Raw genomic sequence first — 27,524 nt, 5'->3', positions numbered from 1 at the left:
GAAGGGCCAGGGCAAAGCCCGACCTGCCCTTCCCCCTGCCCCCATTGACCCAGATGTGTTGGCCAACTGCCCGTGGGGACTTGCGTTCTCTCCAGCTAGAAATTAACTCTGGGTGCCCTGGGGTGGGAGGCACAGGTTCATATGCAAATGCCAGAGCCTTTCCAGCCAATCCTGAAGAGGGGGCTAGCCCGTTGGCCTCTAAGAAGAGACCGGGCATCTAGGGCTGGAGCCAATGAGCTTGCACCCTGGGCTGGAGGGGTGGGGCTGGGTACTTTTAAACCACATCCCGGGGGACTTCTGGCTAGTGCTGGGTTTGGTGGCCAAAGCCCCCATCCTAGGCCAGTATGTCTCTGCAGAGGATTGTGCGTGTGTCCCTGGAACACCCTACCAGCGCTGTGTGTGTGGCAGGTGTTGAGACCATCGTGGACATTTATGGGTAAGAGCTGGCCCTGGAGGGTCTGGGTTCTTCATGCCGGGTCCCTGGGAGCTGTGTGTGTGGGTGTTCCTCGGGGCACAGGCTGGGCCTGGCTGCCTAGTCCCTAGCCTTAACCTTAAAACACGGGGAAGCTTGGGTCCCTGCTGATGCCAGCTAGGTTCCAAGCAGGGTTTTTGAACCAGGGAGGTGAGACATGCAGAGCTGAGCTTGGGGGGGGGGGAGGGCATGGGCTCATGTCTCTCTTCAGGGATGCTCAGGAGAGGCTGGGCAGTCTGTCTATGGCCCACAAGGCAAGGAAGGGATGTGTCCCCTCGTCCTACAGCCCCTGGGAGAATTAAGTCATTTCTTAAACGGCCACATCTGCTCAAGATGCCACGCTCTGTCCCCAGAGCTGGTCAGACTTCTCAAATGCCACCCTGACGAGAGCCCTGAGGTTTAACGCCATCTCACGCGATGTTGGCCACAGTGTGCAAGTGCGGCCACAGAGATGGCGAGCCACTAGCCCAGGTCACACAGTCCCCGGGAGGCAAAGCTGGGCTTTAACCCCACTGTGGACTCACTGAGGACGTCACGTCCAGCCGCTCAGCTGCTGGATCACCGGGGCTTCAGATCTATCATCACCAGCTCTTTGCCACCCACGCACTGTACCTGCTGCTTGCCAGGCTGAGTGCCAGGCTGAGCCTCTACGCTCCAGGGTGGTTTGGGTAGGGAGTGTAGGAGCAAGTCTGGTTTCTTAGGCTTTTGAGTCCCATCTCCGAGGCTGAACTGGGGACAGATTCCAAGGATGCTGGGGTCAGAGTGCCACCTCTCAGACTTCCCTACCCCCTTCTTGGACTTGGCTTCAGCACCGGGAACACCAGAAGTCCTGGTGGGACAATGCCACACTGTAACACCGTGAGGGTCATCCTTGGCCTCCACTTACCAGGGGCCAATGATGCTCCCACCCCTCCTGGGTTGGCAAAAAATGTCTCTAGATATTGTCAGATGTGCCAAGGTTTCACACCCTTTGAGAACAAGTGTCTAGAACTAAGAATTTAAAGGGGGGTGAGGGTGGTGAACTCAGTTGGAAGCAAAGAGGTCCCAGGTGTGGAAGAGAGGGAGTGAGTTGCCTCTCACAGGAAATAACCAAGTCTGGATACACTGCATCCCAGGAGCTAAAGCCTGGCTGAGGGTAGGTGGGCTGTGAGATGTGCAGAGGGCAGTCTGTGGCCTTCAACAAATCAGGCAGGACAGGAGGGGGGTGGATGCTCCCTGGCGCCACAGCCTGCTCCAGGGCTGCGTGCCCATGGGGGTGACTCACTGCCCGGCTGCCTTGTGCCCGATGGGTAGATATGTCTCCGGTTTGACCCGTCCAGGGAGCTGGGGATGGCTTCTTCTCCTCCCCTCAGAGGTACCTTCTAAGATGGGGGATGGGCTGGGTGAGAGGCAGGCAGCTGGTTGGGGGTGACTTGAGTGATACAGAGCAATGGTGGGGATCCACCTAGAAGACTGGGGGTGGGACAGCCATGGGTGGTGGCAGGGCTTTGGTGTCTTCCAAGATGTCCACTCACCCTGATAGCCAGTCACCCTGGGAAATGGAGTCACGCACTCATCATGGTCTTTGAGCATTAGCGTATGCCTGGCCCCAGGGGCTCTAAGAAGTGGAAGGCTCTGTTCCGACCTGGGTTGGGGAGTTCTAGCATGGGCCTCTGTCCAGTGAGGGCTGTGGATGTATCCTGGAAGGGGAGAGCGAGACCAGACATCTTGAGGGCTCTTCCCGGAGCCCAGCCTTGGCCGCAAACCAGGGGCAGCAGGGTGATGGCTCAGCCTTGGCTCTGGCCCTGCCCAGCTGCCTCGTCTTGGGGAATTCTTTCCCTGTGGACTCTGCTTCTAGCTCTGCAAAGTGGTGGGCCCGTGATGTGAGTGGGCACCAGGCTTTTAGTGGCCTGCACCATCCTACGTTCTTTACCCAGATAACGAGCTTACCACAGCCAAAGTGTCCCCACTACTTCATAGATGAGGAAAGCGAGACCAGAGAGTTAACTAACCTGTCAAAGGTCACACAGCCAGTTGGTAGAGAGGCAGGAGGCTGTCTGAACTGTTTGGTCCTTCCTTCAGGAGACACAGGGAGGAGGACATAGATTTATGCAGAATATAGACTGCAGAGTCGATGCTAGCATGCACAGAACATTTTATTACGGTCTCCATCACCATCATTATCATCGCCATCATTTTATGGCTCTGCACTGATCCTGGGGAAAGTCTCAAGTGTTCCCAAACCTGCCATGTATGAGCTGGCTAAGACACAGCTCCTGAGCCCTACTAGGAGATGGAGGAATGGATGGAAAAGGAAATCAGTGTGATGTGAGCAATCAGAGTGGGCTTCCTGGAGGAGGAGCCTGAAGGATGAGGCAGGAGCAGCTCCTGAGCAGCCAGGGGAGGAAGGCAAGACTCCAGGCCTCGTCTGTACTTATTCATCTCCATTTCACATGTGTGTGGTAGGCTCAGGGCCATGAGGCTGACCCGTTCTATGCTGTGAAGCAAGGAGCCTCACGGGACCCTTCTCAGGGCTGAGGTGTCCGCTGAGGTGTAAGGCTGAGACTTCAGCCTTGGGGGCAGAGAAGGAAACACTGGTTCACACTGGGAAGAGGAAGTTCTGGAACAGGGAGTGGGCTTTCCTGGGGCCACAGCCGCCAGCTGCAATGAGGCGGGAAGATAGGATGAAAGCTGCCATCAGCCATCCCCTACCATGTGACTCACTTCTAAACGTCTGTCCCCTGGGGCTGCTCATGGGGCTCCTTGTCTGGGAAGCTGACATCTTTGTGACATATCACGTATGACTGTGGAAAACAGTCCCCAGGCTGCTCCAGTGGTGGCCTCTGGGGCTCACCCACTCCTTCTTCTAAACAGGGAAACTGAGGCCTGGTGGGTGAAAGGACTTACCCAGATAGAGAAAGTGAGCTAAGATAGAAACCAGGTCTTGGGACCCAAACAGCCCATGATGACTGGTGATGGTGACCTGGTTCCATAGGTCCTGTGGGTCTGGTGGGACATCATGTAGAGTCAGGTCTGGGCTGCCCGGCTGCGGTGGGGCAGGATCCGTAGGTGGCTGCATGCTTCTTGGCCTCTCTTGAACCAGCCCAGGCACCTTGACCTTCAGGTAGATCTCAGTCACCTTGGAGAGAGCCCCAGAAGCAGCACTTGGAAAAGCCAGAGGGTGGGGAGGCCATGACTGAGATCCACTAGGGAGGTCTCCATCCACAGGAAGCTGCCCCGGGCTTCCCCAAGGAGGCTGTTCTCTACGAGCAAGTGTCTCTTAAGTGACCACACCTGGAGATGAGGTGGCATCCTCTTCTCTGCAGTGGAGTCTCTACCCCCGCTGCATCTTTGAGTCATGTGGGACCTTTAAAAAGTACTCCCGGGATGGCGCTCAGTTGACAGAAGTTAATAGAAGGCTTATTTAGCATGGACGGGGCCGTGGGTTTCATTCCTGGTACCATTAAAAACCAGCAGATACCGGGCGGTGGTGGCGCACGCCTTTAATCCCAGCACTCGGGAGGCAGAGCCAGGCGGATCTCTGTGAGTTCGAGGCCAGCCTGGGCTACCAAGTGAGTTCCAGGAAAGGCGCAAAGCTACACAGAGAAACCCTGTCTCGAAAAACCAAAAAAAAAAAAAAAAAAAAAAAAAAAAAAAAAAAAAAAAAAAACCAGCAGATGTGGTGGCTTAGGACAGTAATCCCAGCACTCTGGAGGTAGAGACAAGAGATTCAGAAGTTCAAGATCATCCTTGGCTCCATAAATTCAAGGCCAGCCTGGCCTACATGAGAACCTGTCAAAAAATGAGACCCTAGCCAAAAAAAAAAAAAAGTGTTGACTAGCTCATGTCGGGTGTGGCTGGGGTGCCTTATAGTGGGAGAACACGTGCTTAGTGTGCTTGGGGTCCTGGGTTTCATGACCAGTACCTCCCCACCCCACCCCACCCTACCCCTGTTGCAGTTTGGGTCTCTTAAAAAGCAAACAAAAGGGTGGGGGATTTAGCTCAGTGGTAGAGCGCTTGCCTAGCAAGTACAAGGCCCTGGGTTCAATTCTCAGCTCCCAAAACAAACAAACAAACAAACAAACAAAAGAAAAGAAAAAAAGCTGACCCCGTTCCTTTGTTGAGAGGCATGTTGGGAAGGCAGACAACTCATGGCACCAGTGAGTTGCCCAGGGGAGCCAGGAAGGAGCCCTGAGTTTGGGTCCCAGGTGTCTCCAAGGCTATGCCATCTTGAGCTACTGGCTGCTCTTTCCTGGGCCTCAATTTCCTGGAAGACACCAGAAGGGTTTGGCATAGAAAGTGCCTTTTGGGGCTGGTGAGATGGCTCAGAAGTTAAGTGCACTAGCTGCTCTCCCAGAGGACCTGAGTTCAATTCCCAGCCTCTGGGAAGGAAGGAAGGAAGGAAGGAAGGAAGGAAGGAAGGAAGGAAGGAAGGAAGGAAGGAAGGAAGGAAGGAAGGAAGGAAGGAAGGAAGGAAGGAAGGAAAAGAAATTGCCTTTTGAGCTCTGCTCTGAGACCTCAGAGCCTCCTGGACCAACAGGGCAAGCCTCTCTGTCCACATGGCAGTTCTGACACAGGGGTTCTGAGTATCTGCACAAAGAACTGAGTCAGGGGTCTCAGAGCCACTCAGTCTTTGGAGACGGGTCAGTGTGACCACCACTGTCCAGGACCAGAGCAGGGTGGGTGGGATGTGGGGTCAGATGGGCCCAGAGTCTCCTGGCCCCAGTTCTGTGAGCAAAGCTGGTATGGTAGGGGATCTGGGGCCCTTGTTGAATGAAACTGCCACTCAGCGCCTGTGCTGTTTGTGATCGCCGCCCCATGGACCAGCACTGAGGAGACCAGTGTGATCCTCACTGTGGCCAGGGGGAACAATGGCACAGAGGAAGAGATGGCTGAGGTGTTAAATAAGAAACACAGAGCCAATGCAGAGATGAAAGCCCAAGAGGTCAGAGCTAAAAACCTTACCCTTCACTGCTGCTGCTGTCCTCCTCAGCCAGAGAGCTACTTCCTGTCTGTCTTTTTATAGACTTTCTATTCTGCCTTCTCATTGGTTGTAAATCCAACCACATGACCTCCACGTCACTGCCTGTCTGTACAGACCTCCAGGTCTTCTATGGTTGGTATTGAGATTAAAGGCATGTGTCTCCATGCTGGCTGTATCCTTGAACGCACAGAGATCTGCCTAGCTCTGTCTCCCAAGAGCTGGGATTAAAGGCGTGCACCACCACCACCCAGTTTCTGCTATGGCTTGCTATTAGCTCTGACCCCCAGGCAACTTTATTTATTAACATACAAATAAAATCACATTTCAGTACAATTAAAATATCACCATACTGAGGGTTCCCAGGACAGGTAGTCTCACCCCAAGTCATCCTTGTGTTCCCAACAGGGACTTAGGGCCAGCATTTCTAAGCAGTCCCTTTGCCATGAGGCTTAGGCATCAGTAGCCATCAGAAGGGCTTGATGGCCAGGTCCCTGCAGCGACGCTGGTACTGGGAGCTTTGTCCACAGGGTTCCAGGGACTGGCCACCTGTGGGATAAATGAGCTGTCCCCATTTTCAAGGACCGCCCAGTTTTTAAGTATGTGTACACACACACACACACACACACACACACACACACACACACACACACACACACTTACATTTATTTATTATTTATTTGTGCATGGTGAGGGTAACATAGAGTACAGGTGGAGGTCAGAGGACAATATTTAGGAAGAGTCAGTTCTCTTTCTACCATGTAGATCCAAGGATCAAACTCACATCATCAATCTTGGTGGAAAGCGCCTTTACCAACGCAGCCATCTCACCAGCCCCTGCCTAGGTTTTAGCTCCAGATGTTCCAGGTCCCAGAAAACATGCCTTGGTTCCTGCAAGGCTGGTCACCTTGCTGTGTTCACAGCCACTATGCACTCAGGCTACCTGGGGGGACTGTGAACAGGCTCAGGTGGGTTAGGAGAACGGCCTAGAGCCATCTGGAAGCTAGGGTGTGGGATTTGCCTCCCTATCTGTCATGGTGGCCTGGCCCAAGGAAGAGTGTTGCCCCAGAGAGGTTCTAGGCACTTCCTAACTTCCAGGAACAGGGATCTCCTTCCAGGAGCCACCTTGGCCATCCCAACACACAGCTTCCATGCTGAGGTGTCAGCCCTGGATGGGGGTCTGGAGTCTTACTTTCTGGCTGCCTCAGTTTCTCTAGCAGTAAAATAAGGTTACATGTTGAGGGCTATTTGATGGCACTGTGAAACTCCAAAACTTTTAATAAAATTAACCTTGGATTAGGGTGCAGAGTCAGAGACTCCTAGACAAGAATTGGCCATAGAGAGGATGGAGGACCCAGGAATATGGATAGAGAGCCTCACAGGAAGGAGTAGGGAGAGACTTGGAGATTCTTGGTATTTTTTGGTTTTGGACAGGGAAAGAGAGATGCCTCTCTTCCTGGGTCTCTGGCCAAAAAGGAAGGTCAGCTGGTTGCTTCTCGGCCTCTCTGATCTAGCAGGTTTTCACCCCAACATCTGACTCCCGAGTCTGTATTAGTAAATAGAATGATAGAGACTTAGTTAAAAACCTACATTTGGTGGCTGCAGCCGAACCAGTGCCAGTGGACTGGAAATCCCTCCAGGCCTCGGTCTGAGTGCCGGGGTGCTGACTACAGAGGTTTGGGGCTCAGGTACAGCCGCTAAGTCGACAGAAAAACAACATTTATGACTTTCACTCATTCTGAGTGCTTTACAGCCACATCCACTCCTTCCAGCTCCTTGTCATCCCAACCGGTCCCAACCGGATGACAGAGTGGGGTGCTGAGGAGGCCGTATCATCCTTCGGGCGTGAGGAGTGCATTGGGATTTGAACGCAGGTTTCCAGGCTGCAGGGACCATGGGTTTAATCACCTTGCCACACCACTCCTCTCCAGAACCATCGCCGGTTCTGCACTTCCTGTGGGTAAAATGGGACTCAAGCCATGACAGTCTAACGCTGACCTCCTGAAGCTGCAGCGTGAACCCCCCTTTCCCTCAGATGCATCTCAGTCACCCCAGCTCTCTGTCCAAGCTGTCTGTGTTCTCCTGTAGCCTGCACCATAATTCATCTTAATAGCACCTTCGGTACCCTGGTCAGGGGTGTTCCAAGCTTCTTGTGGCTATTAATACACTTGAGCCTCCTGATTTCCCAAGAGGCTGGCCGAGTGTGTGTCATTATCCCACGCTCTAGGTGATTTAGTCAAGGTCACCTGGCTGAAATGGGATCCAGCTCGATATCCACCTGACTGCTGACTGTGGCCGTGGCATCACTGGGCCCTCGACTCTGCTGAGGCGGCAGCCACCACCTTTGTGCGCTCCTCGTAGCCAGGCTTCCCTCGGGACTCATAGGGTGGCCTAGGGAAGAGCCCAGGGGTGCTGAGCTGAGGCAACCGGGACCTCTGAGCCAAAGGGCTTCACACCAGGAAGTTGTCAAGGCACCTTGGCCCTCGGTGGTGGCAGATCCAGGACCAAGCATGGTGGTCGGCCTGCTGTAGAAATCTGACCAGCTGCCTGGGTTACTGGAAGCCAGCTGCCTCTGAGAGTGGGGTGCTCCCTGGGGTGCAAGAGAGAGAAAGAACTTCCTCCCTGGCTCAAGTGCCTATGTCTGCCTTTTTTTTTTTTTCTTTAACTGTTGTTTTTTTGAGACAGGGTCTCACTATGTAGTCCTGGCTGTCCTGGAACTTTCTGTAGACCAGGCTGGCCTCAAACTCACAGAATCCACCTGTGTCTGCCTCCCGAGTGCTGGGATTAAATAAAAGCGTGTGCCACTGTACCTAGCCCATGTCTGTCTTTCTGACTCATCCATCTCTCTGAGTCTTCCTGCCATGCATGCGTGTGTGTGCGTGTGTGTGTGTGTGTGTGTGTGTGTGTGTGCGCGTCCAAGATCACCAGCACCAAATAAGCTGGATGAAGGTAAGATACTGGATCTCAGCACTTAGGCACAAGAGTGTGCATGAGTTTGTGGGTACCTGCTTGAGTTCTGCTTCCCACAGCTTGCTGTGAGCTGCCTGGGTAGTTGGGGAAGGCTTCCTGGAGGAGGGCGTGAGGCTTGACCAGCTCACAGGTCTGAGTAAGTTCTGCTCACATTGCCCATGCTCCCCGCTCTACTCAGGTCAGTTCCCGAGGGCACAGCCATGTTTGAGGTCTATGGAACACCCGGCGTGGACATCTATGTGTCCCCCAGCATCGAGAGGAGCCGAGAGCGAGCTGACACCAGGCGGTGGTGCTTCAATGAAGGGCTGGAAATCATCGTGGTCATGAACTCCCCGAGCAATCACCTCAACGACAGTCATGTGAGCTCACCCCTGGTCCTGCGTCCCATCTTTCTGTAGGGTGCCACAACTCCATGGAGGAGCAGCTGGGTGCGACTCTCAATTCTGCAACTTACAAGTCCAGGCTATATGTCCTCAGACCCCCGTCTGCCAGTCTGTAGGGTGGGGCCACTCCAGGCCTGCTCCCAGGGTGGGGTGGGGACGGATCCTGACTGTCTTCTCTGGCTTAACCAGCCCCCATGAGGGGAGGCGCTAGCGTAGTCCTGCTGTGTTGGACCTCAGTTTCCCCATCCTTAAGGAAGGGCTTGGTTAGGAGGTTTCTGCTGCTCTGGATGGAGGAGAGGGCAGAGATGGGGAGGGAAACTGATACCCAGGAGCTGCCAGATGGGTCTCACCTCCCTCCCACCCACCTTCTTCTTGTCCCCATTTAAAAGGTAGGAGAGATTAAAACACAGAAGAAATGGGTGGCCTTTGAGCTGGGGACTGGTGATATTTCTTTGAAGGACTGATGGGAACCAGGACCAGTCATGAGGGAGACATTCTTGCATCAAGGCCAAGGTTTTGGGGAGCTAGCCCTTTAAGAAGCACTGACCATTACTAAGCCCTGGGTAGCTCCTATATTATGGGCTGACCCCCCTCCCCTATGTGGGGCACCGGGTAACTGTCAGGGAGCCCACCCAGCCAGGGAACAGAAGAATTCCCACACATCTGGCTCCCTCCCTGCCTATTCTTCCCATCTCCCCTCTGAATCTGGCTTCTGCCCTAAGCTCAATGAACCCATTTTTCAGAGGGAGAAACTGAGGCTGAGAAGGGGTGTGGCTTATCTGAAGTCACAAGTCCTAGTGAGTAGTTGAGTAGTGGGGATCAGAGTCCCTTGGGCTGGGCAACAGGACCTCCCAAGCTGTGGAGGTGCCACCTGGTGTTTTGCCCATTGAGGCTGTATGGGTGCCTCTGGGTGCCTCCCGATCCTGAGCTCTAGGGCTCATGGACCAGTAGGACTGAGGAAGGCACTCCTCCCCTCATCCACCTTTGAGATGCTGGTGCAGAATTTGGAGGCTCCCAGACTGAGGGGTAGATGGGCTCCACAGGGTCCTGACACTATGACCCAGATGAAGGAGGATGTCAGAGCCGGGGTGGCACGGCACAGGTGTCCACAGGGCCTGCCCCAGGGAGAGGAACGGATCAAAGGGTCAGTGACAGAGCTGCCACCACCAGCTTCCCAACATGGCCACCTCCATCCTCACCCTTAGTGGTGGCTGGGAGCTGGGCCTGGGCCAGCTATGATGAACCCCCACATGCTCTCCTCCTGGCTGTAACCCACCCTACGGGGTAGAAATCGTTATTATCCCCCCACTTTATGGTTGAAGATTTGAGGCCCAGAGAAGGTCAGAAACTGTCTCAGCAGAGTCATGATGGGCAAGTGTGAGATCTGAGACCAGGCCACCCCACAGAGCCCATAGGCAGTACGCTTCTGTGACCAGTGAGGGGCAAACACAGGCAGGTCAAATCAGGGCTCTTGAGTTTTCTTACCTGCAAAACGGGGGCCCGTGTAGGTCCCAACCTCAAAGTATCTTCAGCTCTGGTCAGAAAGGGTAGGGAAACTGAGGCAGCTCAGACGGTCATTGGTCCTTGGCCAAGAGATGCTGGAGTCAAGTCCAGGTACTTGTTGGTAGGACCAGAACCCAGATCCCCACCGACCCAGAACAAATGGTGCCCATTTTACAGATGTGCCCAGGGATAGGAATCAATGACTCTGAGGAGCTCAAAGGGGAGCTGGCACAGGGACAGAGGTGGCTGAGGGTCCTGTCCCTGCCCATGGGACTCTCCATATGCCGTATATGTGACACTGAGCATGTCTCTCTGCAGGTTCAGATAGCCTACCACTCCAGCCATGAGCAGTTGCCGCTGGCCTATGCCGTACTCTACCTCACCTGTGTGGGTAAGCCGGGCCGAGGTGTGGCCGGGAGCCCTGTGAGGACTGCCGATGAACTGTTGGGAGCTGGCCACGCAGCTCTGCAGTAGAATGCCCTCCCTGCCTTTGCAAGCAGAGTTTGGCCCCAGGGACACATGCATGCTAAAGTGCAGTGCTTACAATGCTTAGGGGGTCAGATGCAAGCATTGGGGGCGGGGGGGGGGGGCCGCGAGAGAGCTCGGGTCATTTTATTCTCCAATCACTGTGACAAGATGGTGGACTCTCACCAGCACTACGTGGGTGGAAGGAGCCCTTCACGGAAGAACAGCTGTGGCGGGATGGCAGCCACAGAAAACCGATAGACCACATGCTTTGCTCCATGTGCTCGGTTATAAACCATACGGAAGATGATCACAGAAGACGACAGTGTCAGGGTCACTGGGTGGGGTGGCTCTGCAAGCTGACCATGTCCCCGCCCTGGATTCAATGATTGTGGTGTCAAGTTTCTTGGTTTGTAACTGCATTTAATGGACACAGTTGGGTGCGTGAAGTGAATTTTGCTTTTGTTTTTGAGACAAGGCCGTACTATGTAGCTCTGGCTGGCCTAGAACTAGCTATGTAGATCAGGCTGGCCTGGAACTCACTCTGTACATCAGGCTGGCCTGGAACTCACAGAGATCCACCTGCCTCTGCCTCCCAGTGGTGGGATTAAAGGCGTGCGCCATCACACCTGGCTTCCATTTTATTTTTTAAGATAGGGTTTCTCCATGAACCTGGAGCTCAGCCATTCAGCCAGCCTAGCTAGCCAGCAAGACTCTAGGGTTCTCCTGTTTCCCCCTCCCATGGAGACTGTCCCCAGCCACCTGAGCTCAGTGCTACTGTGCCCCACACAGCACAGGTTCTGGGGTTTCAGAACATGTTACGTTCAAGGAAATCTTCCTGCAGGGGCGACATTTGGTCCATTCTTTGCTCCAACCCTCCTTCCTCCCCAAAGCCCCTCCCCTTGCCCCAGGATGGGAAGTTCCAGGGCCCCAACCTCTGGGTGTCTCCCGGGGGATGGCACCCATCTACCTGGCCCCAGATGACTGAGATGGACACCATAGTCTATCATGGGGACTCATCTGCTGCTGCCTCCCAACAGACATCACCCTGGATTGTGACGTGAATTGTGAGGGCCGACAGGACAGGAGCTTCGTGGATAAGGTGGGTTTCTGGCTGAGCCTTAGACAAGGGTGGCAGGGGTGGAGGTTCCTGTGCTCCAGGTCAGAGTGGTGAGGCCATATGAGTGCCCCTACTTCCTCTCAGTTGACTCAAGGTTGAGGTAGCCTGATAAGTACCAGGTATGGCTGGAGTCATCAGCAAATGGGACCATAACATGGGTTCCCAGTCCTGAGCTATCCTTGATTGAGGAGAAGAAAGTTCTAGGTGTATAAAGTAGGGCAAGGGTTATGAAACTTAATAAGTAAATAAAAGCTTTGTCAAGCATGCCTTTGGTCCTCTGAGTTCAAGGACAGCCTGGTCTACAGAGCGAGTTCCAGGACAGCTAGGGGTACACAGAGAAACATTATCCCCCAAAACAACTAACTAACTAGATAGATGATAGATAGATAAATAAATAAATAAATAAGCAAATAAATAAATAAGAGCCAGATTGTAAATGCTTCAGGCCTTGTGGCCTATACTACTTTGAAACAGCCAGTTAATGCATAAACTGATCATGGAACTCTGTTCAGATAAAACTTTATTGATAAAAACAGGCACTGAGCGGATTTGTCCTACAGGGAGTAAATGTGAGGACCCAGATCTGGGCAGAAAGAGCAGCCTACTGAACAAGACACTATTAAAGGTCTCTGATGTGGTCTTGGTAGTGCCGATGCATTGGGGGTTTAGACAAAGCCAAGGTGGCTGGAATGGCAAGGAGGACTTCCGGGAATGCCTGAGCTGGGTGGGGGAGGGGTTCCATTAACCAGAACAGGACTTAAGCTGGAGGGATGAGAGAGGAGTCAAGAAGTTACCCATAAAGAAAGAGGGCCGTGTCCGGGGGCAGCTCACAGCCAGCCCTGATGGACAGCCTTATGGACTGGACTTGACGGTGTAAGCACTAGGGTGCCGTTGATGTTTCTGGAGCAGGAGCTGCTTCAGTGGAAGTGGACGTCTCACAGGATAGGTGAAGGCTCAGGAGGATGACCCGGAAGTACTGAGCAGGAGGCCTGTCCTGGGTCTGTCTGGAGCCCCGGTGGCCAGCTGTGTTTTCTCATTGACAGAGGCAGTGGGTGTGGGGGCCTGATGGGTATGGAGCCATCCTGCTGGTGAACTGTGATCGGGATGATGTGAGCTGTAATGCCCAAGATAACTGTGACCAACATGTGAGCTGCCTGCAAGGTGAGCATGCTGTGGCAGCCCAGTCTCTGGGTACCCAGGGTCCCTCCTCAGTTACCCCACAGGGGTTCCTACCCCCGGGAGGGGCTCTGAAGGTGGGCAGGGGAGGGTCAGAGTTCACCATGAGAATCTTCAGAACCCAGCCCAGGCTGCCTCTCTGCAGTCCCCAGTGCTTGTGACACTCATGCTGGGGCCTTCAGCCTTTTCTTCCTGCAGGAGAGAAGGGGCTGCTAGCATTGTTTGAGTACCTACTGTGTGCAAGGCCCTTCCCTCAGATCTTTCTTTAATCATCCAAGGGGGTGAGGGGTCGCTACCCCAGTTTAGAGAGGAGAGGGCTGAGACTCACAAGTAAGGAGGGTCCCCCAAACTGCACACCCAGCCTGTGGACTGCCAACCCCACATCCAGATCCCTTCCCACTGGATCTCTGATCTGTGTTGGAGTGAGGCCCTGCACTGTGCTCACAAGAGCTGCCGCCTTCTTCTTCTTCTTCTTCTTCTTCTTCTTCTTCTTCTTCTTCTTCTTCTTCTTCTTCTTCTTCTTCTTCTTCTTCTTCTTCTTCTTCTTCTTTTTCTGAGACAGGGTTTCTCTGTGTAGCTTTGCGCCTTTCCTGGAACTCACTTGGTAGCCCAGGCTGGCCTCGAACTCACAAAGATTCACCTGCCTCTGCCTCCCGAGTGCTGGGATTAAAGGCGTGCACCACCACCGCCCAGCTAAGAGCTGTCTTCTAAAGCAGGCATCCCCTGGAGATGGAAAGGGGCATGGCTTGCCCAGGAAGATGCCCATGTGGCCTTCAACTCTGCTCTGGGCACATGAGGATATGTGGGCAGGCCCACAAAGAGGGCATGGAGTAGGGCAGTGTCACATGTGCACACACGCCTCTCTCGTTCACACCAGTGGATTCGAATATCTCCCCGAGCTGAGGCTGGGATCCCCAAAACCTGACGCCCAGTGCCTGGGTGGAGCCGCTGTCAACCCCCTCTGTCTGGCTCCACAGATCTGGAAGACATGTCCATCATGGTCCTCCGGACCCAGGGACCTGAAGCCCTCTTTGATGACCACAAACTTATCCTCCACACCTCCAGCTGTGATGCGGAGCGGGCACGAGTCTTCCACGTCTGTGGTAAGTGTGTACTGGGCACCCAACCAGGGAAGCTCTTCCTCTGTCTCCCTGCTGTGGGCAGATGTGCATCTCAGCCCAGGTTCTGGCGATGCCCTGGTGTCAGAGCAATTGGAAGTGCGGGCTGTTTGTTTGTTTATTTAGTGTGTGCCTGTGTGTGTGTGTGTGTGTGTGTGTGTGTGTGTGTGTGTGTGTGTGTGTGGTGTATTGTATGGAGCCCAGAGGACAACCCCGAGTATCATTCCTCAGGTACAGTCTTGTTTTGTTTCTAAGTCAGATTTCCTCACCAGATTTTTAAACCTGAGTTTTGGGCACAGAATTTAGGTGCATTCTCATGCTTGCACATCAAGAACTTTATCAGGGGCTGGAGAGATGACTCAGTGGTTAAGAGCACTGCCTGCTCTTCCAGAGGACCTGGGTTCAATTCCCAGCACCCACATGGCAGCTCACAACTGTCTGTAACTCCTGTGCGAAACACCAATGTACATAAAATACAAATAAATTATATAAAAAACGAACCTTATCAATTGAGCCATCATCTTTGCGGCCTGTAGAATGGGCTTCTCTACAAGACCCCTGAAGTGGGTTTTTGTTTGTTTGGTTTGGTTTTGGATTTTAGAGAGAGGATTTTTCTGTATATCCCTCACTTTCCTGGGACTCACTCTGTAGATCAGGCTGGCATCATTGAACTCAGAGATCCTCCTGGCTCTGCCTGCCAAGTTCTGGGATTAAAGGCGTACGCCGCCGCCGCCGCCGCCGCCGCCGCCGCCGCCGCCGCCGCCACCACCACCACCACCACCACCACCCCGTTGTGGAGCTGCTTAATGCAATTTGCACTCATATATTTTTAGATTTATTTTTATTTATGTACGTGGGGGAAGGGTATTGCACACGTGTGCAGGTACTCATGGAGACCAGGAAAGGGTATCAGATCCCTTGGAGCTGAAGTTACAGGTGGTTATGAGCCTTCCAACATGGGTGCAGGGAATTGAACCCCAAGTCCTCTGCAAGAGCAGCAAGCACTCTTAACCACTGAGCCATCTCTCCAGCCCCATCTGCATTTTCTTGTAGGAAAGATGGCGAGAGGCAGCATGCTGGGTGAACATCGCTTGTCTCTTAGAAAAGAGAGCCCTTCTCCGGCATGCCCACTGGGGCTGTGCCTCATTTCTCCTTCGCTGGGGGTAGGAGAGGAAGGGGTCCTTTGAAGGGAGCACCTGGGTGAGACTGCTCAACTCTCCTGAGATCTTCACATTCCCTGAGCAGCCCGAGAGTCACAACTTCTCCTCTTTTCATAGGTCCCGAGGATTCCTGTGAGGCCTATAGGTGTGTTCTGGGCCCAGACAGGGTGTCCTACGAGGTACCCCGCCTCAACGGCAATGAGGAGCGCTTCTTTGTGGAAGGCCTCTCCTTCCCTGATGCGGGCTTCCCAGGGCTCATCTCCTTCCACGTCACCCTGCTGGATGACTCCAATGAGGTAAGGGTAGCCTGGCAGAGGGCGAGACGAATGTGCTTGGCAGATCTAATTAAAGGCCTCACACTCCCTCACTACTCTACTGGGCATCTCCATCCTCTAAAGAAGCCAAAGAACATTCTGTCTTGAGACAGGGTCTCTTGTAGCCAACTTGATCTTAAACTCACTACATAACCAAAGATGACCTTGAACTTCTAACCCTCCTGTCTCTGCCTCCTGAGTGCTAGGATTTTAGGCATGCACTGCCATGCCCCCTTTTATACAATGGTGGGGATAGATCCCAGCACTCTTCCAGAGGAGCTACATCCATAGCCCAAACCAGGGGATCTTTTGAGAACCCTAGGGGAGGGGCTTCAGAGAACCAGAAGTCTTGTCCAACCACTGGACTCTTGAGTCCAGCACTCTTTGTCTTGGCCCTCCTGTGAAGGACTTCTCCGAGACCCCAATCTTTACCGACACCGTGGTGTTCCGGGTGGCGCCCTGGATCATGACTCCCAGCACCCAACCGCCCCTGGAGGTGTACGTGTGCCGGTGAGTCTGGGTGGAGTCCTAGCCTTGCAGTCGGCTCTGTTCCTGGGCCCTGGCTCTGAGTTCCTCCTTCCTCCGGGATTGCTCACAGGGTGAGGAATAACATGTGTTTTGTGGAAGCTGTGGAGGAGCTGGCCAGGAAGGCAGGCTGCAAACTCACCGTCTGTCCTCAGGCGGAGAACCGCAATGACCGCTGGATCCAGGTAAGCAGCGTCACAGGCGGCCCCACCAGGATAGTATCCTGCAAGGAAATACCCAGGAGGACCCAGGGCTCCCTGACTCCAGAGTCCTCGTTCCGAAATTCCTCTTCCCTCTAGGTAAGGTGGCAGAAGCCACACACTCCCAGCCCACAGCTGGGCCGAGAGGCAGTTTGTCCCTCAAGGGAACATTAGGTAGCATCTGGAGACATTGTGGTTGTCACACAGGGTGGGGAAAGGGATCGGCCTAAAGGCCTAGAGTCCCATAATGTTGTTAAAACTGCAGTGCCAAGGTAAGTCCTACAGGGAAGAATCTGGTCCAACGCGTCAACAGCACAGGACTGGAAAGCCCCACTGTGGTGAATGACTGTTTCAGAACCCCTAGAGTCCAGGATGTAAGGGGGTACCAGAGTGCCAGAGGGGACTGGAAGAAGGCTTACTGTTTCTGCTGGGGGAATGGATGGATGGGAGGGGGGGCCCTCCAAGGGGCGGGGCTTCTGGGGGAGAGCCCTGGGGGAGGATCTTCCAAGGAAAAGGCCAGGAGGGAGGGGCCAGGGAAGGGGCCTCTGTGTGAGCTGGACTAGATCCCCCAGACGTGGAATGTGGGAAATACTCACGGCTGTTTCCCAGGCACTTTCCCACAGCCCTGCATGGCATCACTTCATCTTCTCTGGCCTCTTGCAATCACACCTGGGTGTTTACTGATGAGCTCACGAAATGAACACCTGGCCACTGTTCTGCCAATCATCAGGTTGGATGGGATGGGGAGGTCTTGACAGAGGACCAGCAAATGCCAAGGTCCCGAGGCAGGAGGCAGAAGATTGAAACTAATTTGCTTCCTGGGCCAGGGCAGCAGGACAGGTGCTGAGGTGAAAATCCTTGAACGCCAAGCTGTACAGGAGCTTCCAGTTCAGCTCGAGGTTAGGTTTAGTCCCGTGAGGGGATTCTGGGAAGGATCCTGAGGTGAGACACCTGGAGTCGAGGTTCTTGTCACAGGCAGGCTGTGTGCCCTTGGACAAACAGCTAGCCTTCTCTGTTCGTCTCTGCCTTCATGCATCGTATGAGTGATAACAATATCTTCTATGCGTGAGTCATGGAGACTGATGGAGTTGGTGTTCATAAAGAGCTCAGGGCGTGGCACACAGCAGGCCTCTCCTGGCTGTGCCATTGTGGATTCTGGACCATCGTTTCCTTAAGAGCTCTGAGGAAGGGGCATCCCTGTCTTGGGTCCCTCAGCAGGGCTGCCAGCCCTTCACAATCAAGTATGGAGGCCGTAGGAGTGGGTACATGCTCAATGGGTGGCCTGTGTGTAGAACTCGGGCCGTGCTGTGTCTCTCTCTGTACCCACCCTGCCCTGCCCCAGCACAGGCACACCCCAAAGTCTGTGTCTCCTTTAGTCTCACAGGTAACCAAGCCCCCACCCCCTTCTCTCTGCTGGCTCCCCCACCTCAAAGGGCAGAGAATGACCCACACCTAGGCGCTGCCCTCCCAAGAGCTCAGTGGCCAGCACTTGGGGGCGCTGCTGGGCTGTCCACAGCCATGGTCTCTCTCCCCGTCTGCAGGATGAGATGGAGCTGGGCTACGCGCAGGCGCCACACAAGACCTTGCCTGTGGTCTTTGATTCCCCGAGGAATGGGGAACTACAGGGCTTTCCTTACAAAAGGATCCTGGTGAGTGGGGGCAGGGCGCAGCGCAGCCCTAGGGACTGAGATGACACATCCCCAGGGACACCCAGGTATACAGGGAGTAGTAGCACATGAGTTCAGTCTCTTCCTAGTACTTCGCCCCTGCCTGACTCAGTTTCCCCTACCAGGGTCTAGATTTCGGCTATGTGACTCGGGAACCGCGAGACAATTCTGTGAGTGGCCTGGACTCCTTTGGCAACCTGGAGGTCAGCCCGCCGGTGGTGGCCAATGGGAAGGAGTACCCCTTGGGGAGGATCCTCATTGGGGGCAACCTGCCTGGGTGAGAGGCCCTGGGTGGTAATGGTGGTGGTGGGGATGGAGAGCGGGGGGGGGGGGGGGGGGGGGGCTAATCTCTACACTGCCTGTGCTTACCCTGGGAAGTCAGACAGTACCTGCCAAGCAGGCCAGAGTGAGCAGAGACTGAAGATGTCATTAAGTCCAACCCTTTCCTTTTATAAGGGGGCCCAGAGAGGCTGAGTCACACACACAGTACATTCTAGCTAGACTGAGCTCCTCTGATTGTGAAATAAACATACGGTACATATAAGGTAGCAGCCGAGAGCATAGAGAAAAACAGCATTTCTCTCAAACCTTGTTCATACTATGGTGGAAATGACTAATGTCAGGTCTTTTTCTGAGAGAATGAAAGGGAATAAGGAAAACGTGAGTTAAGATGGCAGTAGCCTTGATGTACACACACACACACACACACACACACACACACACACACACGGCATTCTACATGTTACACAGGTTGATGATGGAAAAGGACAGTAATATTTACAGTCAGCCAGGCAAAGCCACCAGAACAGATGAGCTCAAATAATAATAAGTCCGGAGTCAAGCTAGAGAGCGTACTGTGGGTATTTTTCCAGAAGGCAGAAGGAGGGGCTGTAAACGCATGAACAGAAAGATCAGGACTGTGAGATCCGCTGGGGTGACCTTTTGACCTCTCCCGCTGACATCTGGGAAACGGAGGCTGCAAGAGCAGTGTAAACTAACTCTAGGAAGAGCTACTCAGCTATGCGTGACCCAAGACAAGAGTGGGGGTGGGGTGGTTCAGCGTCCTGGAGAACATGGTTCTGAGGACTCGCCTGTGTGGTGCATCATTCTCACTGTGACAGCCCGTGTGAAGTGGGGTCGTCGGAACCCACCCTGAGTGGAATGTTAAAATACACTTACTGTCTTCCCTGTTTATAAAGTAATATGTTGCCTTGAGATTAAAGTCTTGCTATGTAGCTCAGGCTGGCCTGGAACTCACTATAAACCCTGGGCTAGCCTTGAACTTCCGCTCTGCTGCCTCAACTTCCCAAGGCTGGAATGCTAGGTCTGAGCCCCTATGCCTGGGAGCGCAGTTTGGAGTCAGATCCTGGGAAGAGCAGCCCTCTGGCCATCCCATTTCTCCTAGAGTGCATGTTAAGTCTGGCATCTTCTCCTAACCCCGGCCCAGGTCGAGAGGCCGCAGAGTCACCCGGGTGGTACGAGACTTCCTGCATGCCCAGAAGGTGCAGCCCCTGGTGGAGCTCTTTGTGGACTGGCTTGCTGTGGGCCACGTGGATGAGTTTCTGAGCTTCGTCCCTGCGCCAGACAGGAAGGTAAGGACTTGTGGGCATGTCTTGGCAGCCTTGAGAGTGGGGCTGAGCGGGGGCCGGTGGACACATAAGGCCGTGATTCAGCTGTGCCTGCTTCTCTCCACACAGGGCTTCCGCCTCCTCCTGGCCAGCCCCGCTGCCTGCTTCAGACTGTTCCAGGAAAAGCAGAAGTGGGGTCATGGCAGGTCCCTCCTCTTTGAGGGGGTCATTGGTGAGTAAAGATGCCAAGTCCCCCCAAAGAAGCATATTGTCTCTCTCCTGAGTTGAGCACCCCATGACTTGAGAAAGGAATGAGCATTTTAAAGCCAAGCGGTACTCCCAAAATTCAGGACTGCTTCTTCCTGAAATGGCACACCCTGTGTCACGGGTGACCACTGCCTGTGGTAGGGGCAGGGCTAAGGCAGGTGCAGGGCAGAGGGCATGGAGAAGAAGGTGAGGACCAGGTGTGCCCAGGGATGTCCCATCATGCCTCCACTCCAAAGGTCCCAGAGCCCAGGTTTAGTGTTCTTTGGTCGCTGGTTTGAAGTTCAGATGATTTTTTTTAAGTGATGTCTAACAGGTCTACGAAGCTGCTAGGGACCCAGACCCTCCATCAGTAGCTTTCTGTCTCTTTCGGAGGGGCTCTCTGCCACCTTGCCATCTGAGGCTGTGGCTACCATGCCTTCTTCCCCTGGTTATCATAGGGTGTAGTTGCACCCCTGCCTGCGACAAGAACCCACAGCCTGGTATCTACTGCCTTTGCCCTTCAGGGGCAGCTGAAGGGCAACTTGGTGGGAGGAGCCTCTTGCCAGCACATCTTTGCCAGGAGGCTGTGGCACTCTGGCCACCTCCAATGGTGGCTGCTTGAGGTGGGGAGCCTGTAGAAAGGAAGGTGCCGGGCTCAGTGAGTCACCCCATGCCAGCAGAGTCTGTCTCTCATGCAGACACATCAGAGCCAGGCCTCGGGGTTGTGAAGGTCCACACTGCCCCCACGGATACCCCGTCAAATAACCAAGTTTGAACATTGTGATGAGTCGAGAGAGACTGTGGGAGAAGCATCTTCTGTGTACGTGTGTTTAGCGTGGTTTTTCCCACCTGGGTTTGAAAGAGGAGCCTGGGCTGGCATGATTCAGTGGAACAGTTTGGATGGGCAGAGCTGGCTGGATTGTAGCCAGGCATGGTGCAGGCCTGTAGCCCCAGCACTCAGGATGGGGTCAGGATAAGCACAGCCGTGAGGCTAGCCTGTGCTACAGAGTGAGCCCCTGGCTTAAAAAAAAAAAAAAACCTAAAATGAAATAAAGCCCTTCTGGGCACCAAAGTCCCAGATTTTCTTGGGCACATGGGAGGTAGAGAACCTCCTGGCCCAAACCTGCTTCCAAGTCCCCTGCTCGGCTTGTTGGGTCTCTCTGCTCCAAGCACAACACTGGAGCCCAGAAAATAAAACAGCGACTCTGTTCCCTAAGCCATTGCTCCAAAGAGACCCTAGTGAGGGTTCTTTGAACCCAAAACAAAAACAGCCTTAAAGGTAGGGACGGGGAGGAGTGGTTCTCCATCATTCCCTGGGGACTGTTTTTAGAGTGAGCAATAGGTGAGCCAGAGTCAGTCCGACCTGCCCAGCTGGGAAGGGCAGTAGAGGGGCTTGCCAATGTCAGCCATATGCAGCAGCCACATCCCCCAGCCGCAGACACGCCAGGCCCCAGGGTTGAGGTATCACAGTCATTATCCTGATGACCCTGACAGGTCCCTGGAGGGAGCGGGGTGGGGGGAGGGGAGGGAGGGCCGCAGGGGGGATGAGGGGAATCTGCTTTTAGTTGAGGCTTAGAGGGAGAAGGTACTGGCCCCAGCACCTCACAAAGGATGCCACAGAGCTGGCCTGTGATGAGGCTGTCTGCCTCCAGGTGGGGACAGGGATCTACAGCTGTGTGTGTAGGTCAAAGGAGGCCTCCCTCTCCTGCCCCTCCTGGCCCTCGGATGCACATGGCTCACACCCTTAGTTTTCTCAGATTAAAGGAGGGTCTAGAAGCCCTTGTGAGCCCTGGCTGTTTGACCGTGAGTCACCCGAGCACTCGGAGCCTCAGTTTCCTCCGCTGTCCAGGTGGCGGTAATGACGCATCCCTAGCAGAGTACAGGGGAATGAGACACCGGCCGCCCAGGAGCTTTCTTTCGGCCTCATGGCCAGGGTTTGGTTAGCTGGCCACTGGGAGGGCTGTAAACTCCGCTCCCCTGGCCAGCCCTGTCCCCACGGCCTCCGTTGGGCAGGCCGGAAAGCCAGGCCTGAAGTTGCTCTTAAAAAGCAAGCCAAAACCTGTTGGTATTGGACTCCTAGGACCTGCTGGGAGGGGCTGGTTCACTACCTAGAGAACCCATAAACCCCAGCCCTGGGGTGAGGGATGTCAACACACCCAGATTCTCCCCAGGAGCTGGAAGAAGAGGAATCACTACAGGTGCCCGGGGCAACTGCTAACCCCAATTAGTCACCTCCAGTGAACTCAAAACTCCGCAGGTCATTGCACCCTGGCAGCCAGACTCCTCCAATCCCTCTTCTTCCTCCAGATGTGCTCATTGGCCAGGCTGAGCTCCCGTAGATGCTGCCCAGCCCCTGCCCAGGAAAGTCTAGGAGCCACTGACTCAGCCAGACCAGCAGCTGTGAACTCGGCCTCTGGTCTCCAGAGCAGAAGGCCCTCACAACCTTGTGCTAGCACCCCAGGCCTCTCTGTCTCTTTCTCAGGTGACAGGCGGGTCAAGACCATCTCCATCAATCAGGTCCTTTCCAACCAGAACCTCATCAACTTTAATAAGTTTGCCCAGGTACAAAAGCCATGGGGCTGTGGGTGGGACATGGGTGTGGATGGGGCTGGGGTCAGGGCCAGGGCATGAATCTGGGACCCACAGTTCACAAAAGGTCAGTCAGGTTGAAACAGGCCCAGACCCTCCTTTAACCTGGGGGAAGGGTGTGAGCCCTGCGCATCTGAGAAATGCAGGCAAGGCCATGAGCACCCAGGGCTGTAAGCAATGAGATAGATATAATTCAACCCAGGAAGGATGTCCGCGTCTATAGCAAAGGCATGGCCTGTTCAGTCCCTGAAGGTGGGGACTGTGTGAAGACACAGACAGGAGAAGGAGGGGATACATCAGTGGGCAAAGACACCGCAGCCCAGCAGGCCAGGGGGCAGCCTTCAAGGGGAGGCGACGAAGGTGGTGAGGAGGGGGCCGATGGGGACAGATTGAGATGGCACTGTTGGATGTGGGGTGAAAGGAGACGAGGGAATAACAGCAAGCTTGTGGCCCCAACAGCCCAGAGTTGGGTGGTCATAGGCATAGAACTGAAGAACTTGGGGAAGTCAAAATCATGAATATACCTTTGGCCTGGGGATCTGATGCCCTCTTCTGGCCTTGAAGGGTACTGCACCACACACACACACACACACACACACACACACACACACACACACACACACACACGGATAAATCTTAAACCAGGTATTGAATGAGATCCCCGCTAAGTTGGGATTCTGGAATGGAGTTTGCTCCGACAGATGGGCAGGACATGGGAGGGAGGGATCTAGGCAGGTGGGGTTTGTATGGTTGCTGGTGGACACTGGAGCCCCTGCCTCAGCCACACTGGTAAGGTCTCTCCACCACACTGGTCCCTTGCCCACCTGCAGAGCTGTATTGACTGGAACCGTGAGGTCCTGAAGAGGGAGCTGGGCCTGACTGACTGCGACATCATAGACATCCCACAGCTCTTCAAGACCGAGAGGAGGAAGGCCGTGGCTTTCTTCCCCGACCTGGTGAGTTCCTCACCTGGGCTTCCTCGGATGAGGCTCTGTATCTCAGTTCCGGGGGAAGACATTCGATTGCCTTCATGTGTGGAACTGCCGTGACCAGGGGGTGGTGGTGAGGAGAATCAGGGTCCCAGGATGCCCAGGCTGACATTGTGGCTTCCTGTGGCTGCCCATGGAGGAAGGGACCTCGTTCACATCTGTGACAGGAAGAAAAGTTACACAGGATCATGTATGCAGAACACATGACGTCACCCAGGAGTCGAGGGGTCAGCCTGACTCTGCTGCCATGACCCCACACAGAACCAGATATGCCTGTTCCCCGTTGAGGGGACACTCTCCTCACCGCTCCGAGGGCGTGTCCCAACCATCTGCTCGGTAGGGTGAGGGGGTAAGGGGTCAGATCACAGACATGACAAAGTGCAGCCAACCTGAGATGGAGTGGAGATCCCAGAGGGCTCAGTGGAAGACGTGCTTTTAATGGAACTACGGCTTTGCCTCTGCCGTCTCCAAGCCGCGAGTGTCCATCTCAAACACTCAACACCTGGAGCTCCCTCAGGTGTCCTGACTGAGTGGGTCTAAGGGAGGGTCATGGAGTGTGGCTGCTTCTTCCACAGGCCAGGGGGCCCTGTTGCTGGTCACCAGCTGCTCTCTCCACCCGCCATCCTCCGAGCCTGTATCCACTAGCCCTAACCCGGCCCTCCTTTGCTTCCCTCTCTGGCTTCTGGTCCTTGCTTGCAAAGCCTCCCTCCGCTCCCCTTCCTTCCTGTTTGCTTGGGGTGTCTTGTAATTAGTGCACACGTTCCTGGAAGCTTGTGCAAGGACTGAGGTTCTCGTGTTGGCCTGAAGCAGAGGCCCGCCCGAGCTGGCTCAGCCAGATAGAGATTTGACACAAGGACTCTGTGACATCTGAGGGTGGGGACGGATGCAGCCAGCCGTCACCGTGGCCCGAGCTCTCTCATTTCTGTGTCCCCGTCTCTGCCTCTGTTTCCCCTTCTCCGCCCCTCCCTCCTCTGCTGCTCTGCAGACAGAGACGGATGTCTTTGTTACTTTTCTGCTGTTGTGAACAGAGCACCATGACCAAGGCCACGTGTAGAAGGAAACATTTCATGGGAGCTTACAGTTTTAGACAGTGAGTCCTCCATCCACAAGTGCAAGGCAGATGGAGTTAACTGGGAAGGGTGTGGGCTTTTTGAAACCTCAAAACCCACCCCAGGGCCTGGAGAGGTGGCTCAGCGGTTAAGAGCACTGGCTGCTCTTCCAGAGGTCCTGAGTTCAATTCCCAGCAACCACATGATGGCTCACAACCATCTGTAATGAGATCGGGCACCCTCTTCTGGCCTGCAGGCATACATGCACACAGAACACTATACATAATAAATAAATAAATCTTAAAAAAAAAAAACCCCACCCCAAGTGACACACCTCCTCCTACAAGGCCACACCTCCTAATCCTTCCCAAACAGTTCCACCAGCTGGAGACCAAGCATTCATATATATGAGGCTATGGGGACCTTTCTCATTCAAACCACCACAGTGAACATGGCCATGAGCTTCAGCACCTGTGTAGACAATAACTGAGATGCTCCCCGTGTCAATGCTTTCTGGAAGAGAGAATCTGATTAGCTCATCTTGGTCAGCTGTTTAACTTGGTCCAACCGGAGATGACCTAGGAGGTTGGCTTTCTGTTGTACAAACAGGGCAGCCACCACAGTCCACCAATGAGGAGGGCAGTGGCTGGGCTCTGCAGACCCTTCTGCAGGTGTCCGATTCACTGGCTCTCTCCAGGTACCACCACACTGGAATGAGAGAGCAGATACATTCAAGGCTGCCTGGAGACGATCCCAGATTCTCCTGGGGCTTCCGGGGTGGGAAGGTGATGTTGAAGTCCCACCTCTGATCTGATCTGGGTCCCCACTTTCTCACAGGTGAACATGCTGGTACTGGGCAAGCACCTGGGCATCCCCAAGCCCTTCGGGCCCATCATCAATGGCCGCTGCTGCCTGGAGGAGAAGGTCCGCTCCCTGCTGGAGCCGCTGGGTCTGCACTGTACCTTCATCGATGACTTCACACCCTACCACATGCTGCACGGAGAAGTTCACTGTGGCACCAATGTGCGCCGGGAACCCTTTGCCTTCAAGTGGTGGCATATGATACCCTGAGCCACCACCCATCCCCCATTCTTCCCCTGGAATGGGGCATCCGCCCAGGAGATGGAAACAGACCCCTGAGCAACAAGCACTGAGAGACTCCCAGTTTCTAGATGGAATGCCCAGGGTGACCCATTCCCCTCAGAAGCCTTTCTCTTCAAGTGTCTGCACTCACCTGCAGCCCATTCAGTTCCCAGGCATGAATCTTCTTGGTGCCCCCCAAAGAAGGGCCTTGAGTTAATGGACTCTCATGTAGATCAACATGACCCATGGGACACCCCTAAATACCACCTCCCACAGTCCAGAATTCCTCTGTGGGTACATGGTCAGCAGCTTGGTCTGTTCTTCCTATGGTGCAAAGCCCCCGGGGTTTTGTTTTGACCAATTGCCTCCTGTCCTTCAGGGGATGATTGTAAAGTCAGACGATTCCACACAAGACAAGAGAGATTCTACAACCCCGCCCCCCCCAGGAAGCACCTAGGGGTTCATTTAGGTCAAAGTGTGACCATCATTCCCACTGCAAGCTCCTGGCCAGGACCTGCCTCTGTCCCACCCAGCCTGAGCTGCCACACAATGGGTGCCTCGAGATGCTTTGGGAATGTCCGGTATCACAGTTAGCCTTACACACTCCCATCATCTGATGTTGAGAATCTGGTTGTCCAAATCCTCTCGGAGGTGAAGTGACTTGGAGGAGAGCTGTGGAAGCTCAGGAAGACGGGATTCCGGGTGAAGAGTGTCTTTCCTGAGGCGCAGGATTGACTGTGGTTGCCCCACCGACTTGAGGAGGATGGTCAACTGGCCTGGGGGCTCTGCAGGAGACCACTGGCTGGCCTAGCCCTGCGTCGTCTGCCAATACACCCGTCCTGCAGGAGAGGCCCAGGGACCCCCCACAGGTGCCACCAAGGCAGGACTCAGTGGGACAGTTGAACCTCTCCACATACAGGGAGAGGGGAGGGGCTTGCTGTCTCAGGAAGTGTGTTTATGGGTCCCCGCAGGCCAATAAATCAGCAGAAGCACAAATGCCCTGGGTCTAACCTGGCTTTTCCTTGGTGATTAAATTGAGGGGTTCCTTGCAACTGAGATATTTGCTTGCCTGGCTGCTCCTTAGGAATTTGAGGTTTGATAACCCCAACTTGGGTAATATGGTAAGAGTGCTTTGTCTTGGCTACAGGATAAACTGGGGGTTCATGGGCACATCGATGATATAGACGAGAAAAAACAAGCCTACGTACATGTGGGATGCTGGACTCAGGGACTGAGCAAGCTGCTGGGAACCAGGCCTGCTGGGGCTGGAGGCTGGGGCTGGGGGCTGGGGCTGGGGCTGGGGGCTGGAGGCTAAGGCTAGAGGTTGGGGCTGGGGCTGCAGGCTGGAGCTGGAGGCTGGGGCTGGGCTGAGGTTGGAGGCTGAGGCTGAGGCTGAGGCTGGAGGCTGGAGGTGCGTTGTTGGGGTAGGACTCCTGAATGCTTGGAAGTGCCAGTTGCAAAGGGACAGAGACCCAACTCCACACTGTCCCCCTCAACAACCTGAGGAGTCCCCCTAATTTTTAAGGATCTTGGCTTAGATCAAACCAGGATTTGTGGCTTTGGTGCAGAAAGGAATTTCAGAAGTAGTCAGTGTAAAACAGAGTTGGAGGTTTTATTAAAGATAACCTTACTACATGCTGAAAGTACAAGGCTCAGGAGAAAGAAAGGGACCCAGGAACACAGCCGAGGGCTCAGGAGATGGCTCCGCAGCTTAAGAGTGATTACTGCTATTCCAGAGGACCAGGGGTTAACTCCCAGCACCTCCCACCACCTTGTGTCTAGTAACTCTAGCTCCAGGGGATCTGACGCCCCCTCCTGGCCTCTGTGGGCCCCAGCACACATGTAGTACACACACTTACACAGATACACACACATACACATACACATATTTATTTTTGGTTTCTTGAGACAGGATTTCTCTGTGTAACCTTCCTAATTGTCCTGAAACTCACTCTGTAGGACAAGTT

At 54.3% G+C, this 27,524-nt stretch overlaps 1 protein-coding gene across 1 annotated transcript; it reads left to right on the top strand.

Moving 5' to 3' along the window:
* Nucleotides 1-247: 247 nt before the first annotated feature.
* On the top strand, nt 248-26,550 carry Padi3 (peptidyl arginine deiminase 3). The gene is made up of 16 exons (XM_042272681.2): nt 248-436; nt 8,581-8,761; nt 10,607-10,679; nt 11,794-11,855; nt 12,917-13,034; nt 14,027-14,152; nt 15,445-15,623; nt 16,048-16,151; nt 16,240-16,351; nt 17,908-18,015; nt 18,159-18,310; nt 19,481-19,625; nt 19,731-19,833; nt 22,330-22,409; nt 23,267-23,392; nt 25,312-26,550. The coding sequence occupies exons 1-16, from the start codon at nt 345-347 to the stop codon at nt 25,543-25,545; spliced, it is 1,995 nt and encodes a 664-aa protein (XP_042128615.1). The 5' UTR covers nt 248-344; the 3' UTR covers nt 25,546-26,550.
* Nucleotides 26,551-27,524: the final 974 nt, after the last annotated feature.

The sequence above is a fragment of the Peromyscus maniculatus genome, chromosome 2 (assembly GCF_049852395.1).
Source record: "Peromyscus maniculatus bairdii isolate BWxNUB_F1_BW_parent chromosome 2, HU_Pman_BW_mat_3.1, whole genome shotgun sequence".
Classification (NCBI taxonomy): Eukaryota; Metazoa; Chordata; class Mammalia; order Rodentia; family Cricetidae; genus Peromyscus; species Peromyscus maniculatus.
Note: the sequence above shows the minus strand (reverse complement) of the source record. Positions and strands in the feature narration are given on the sequence as shown.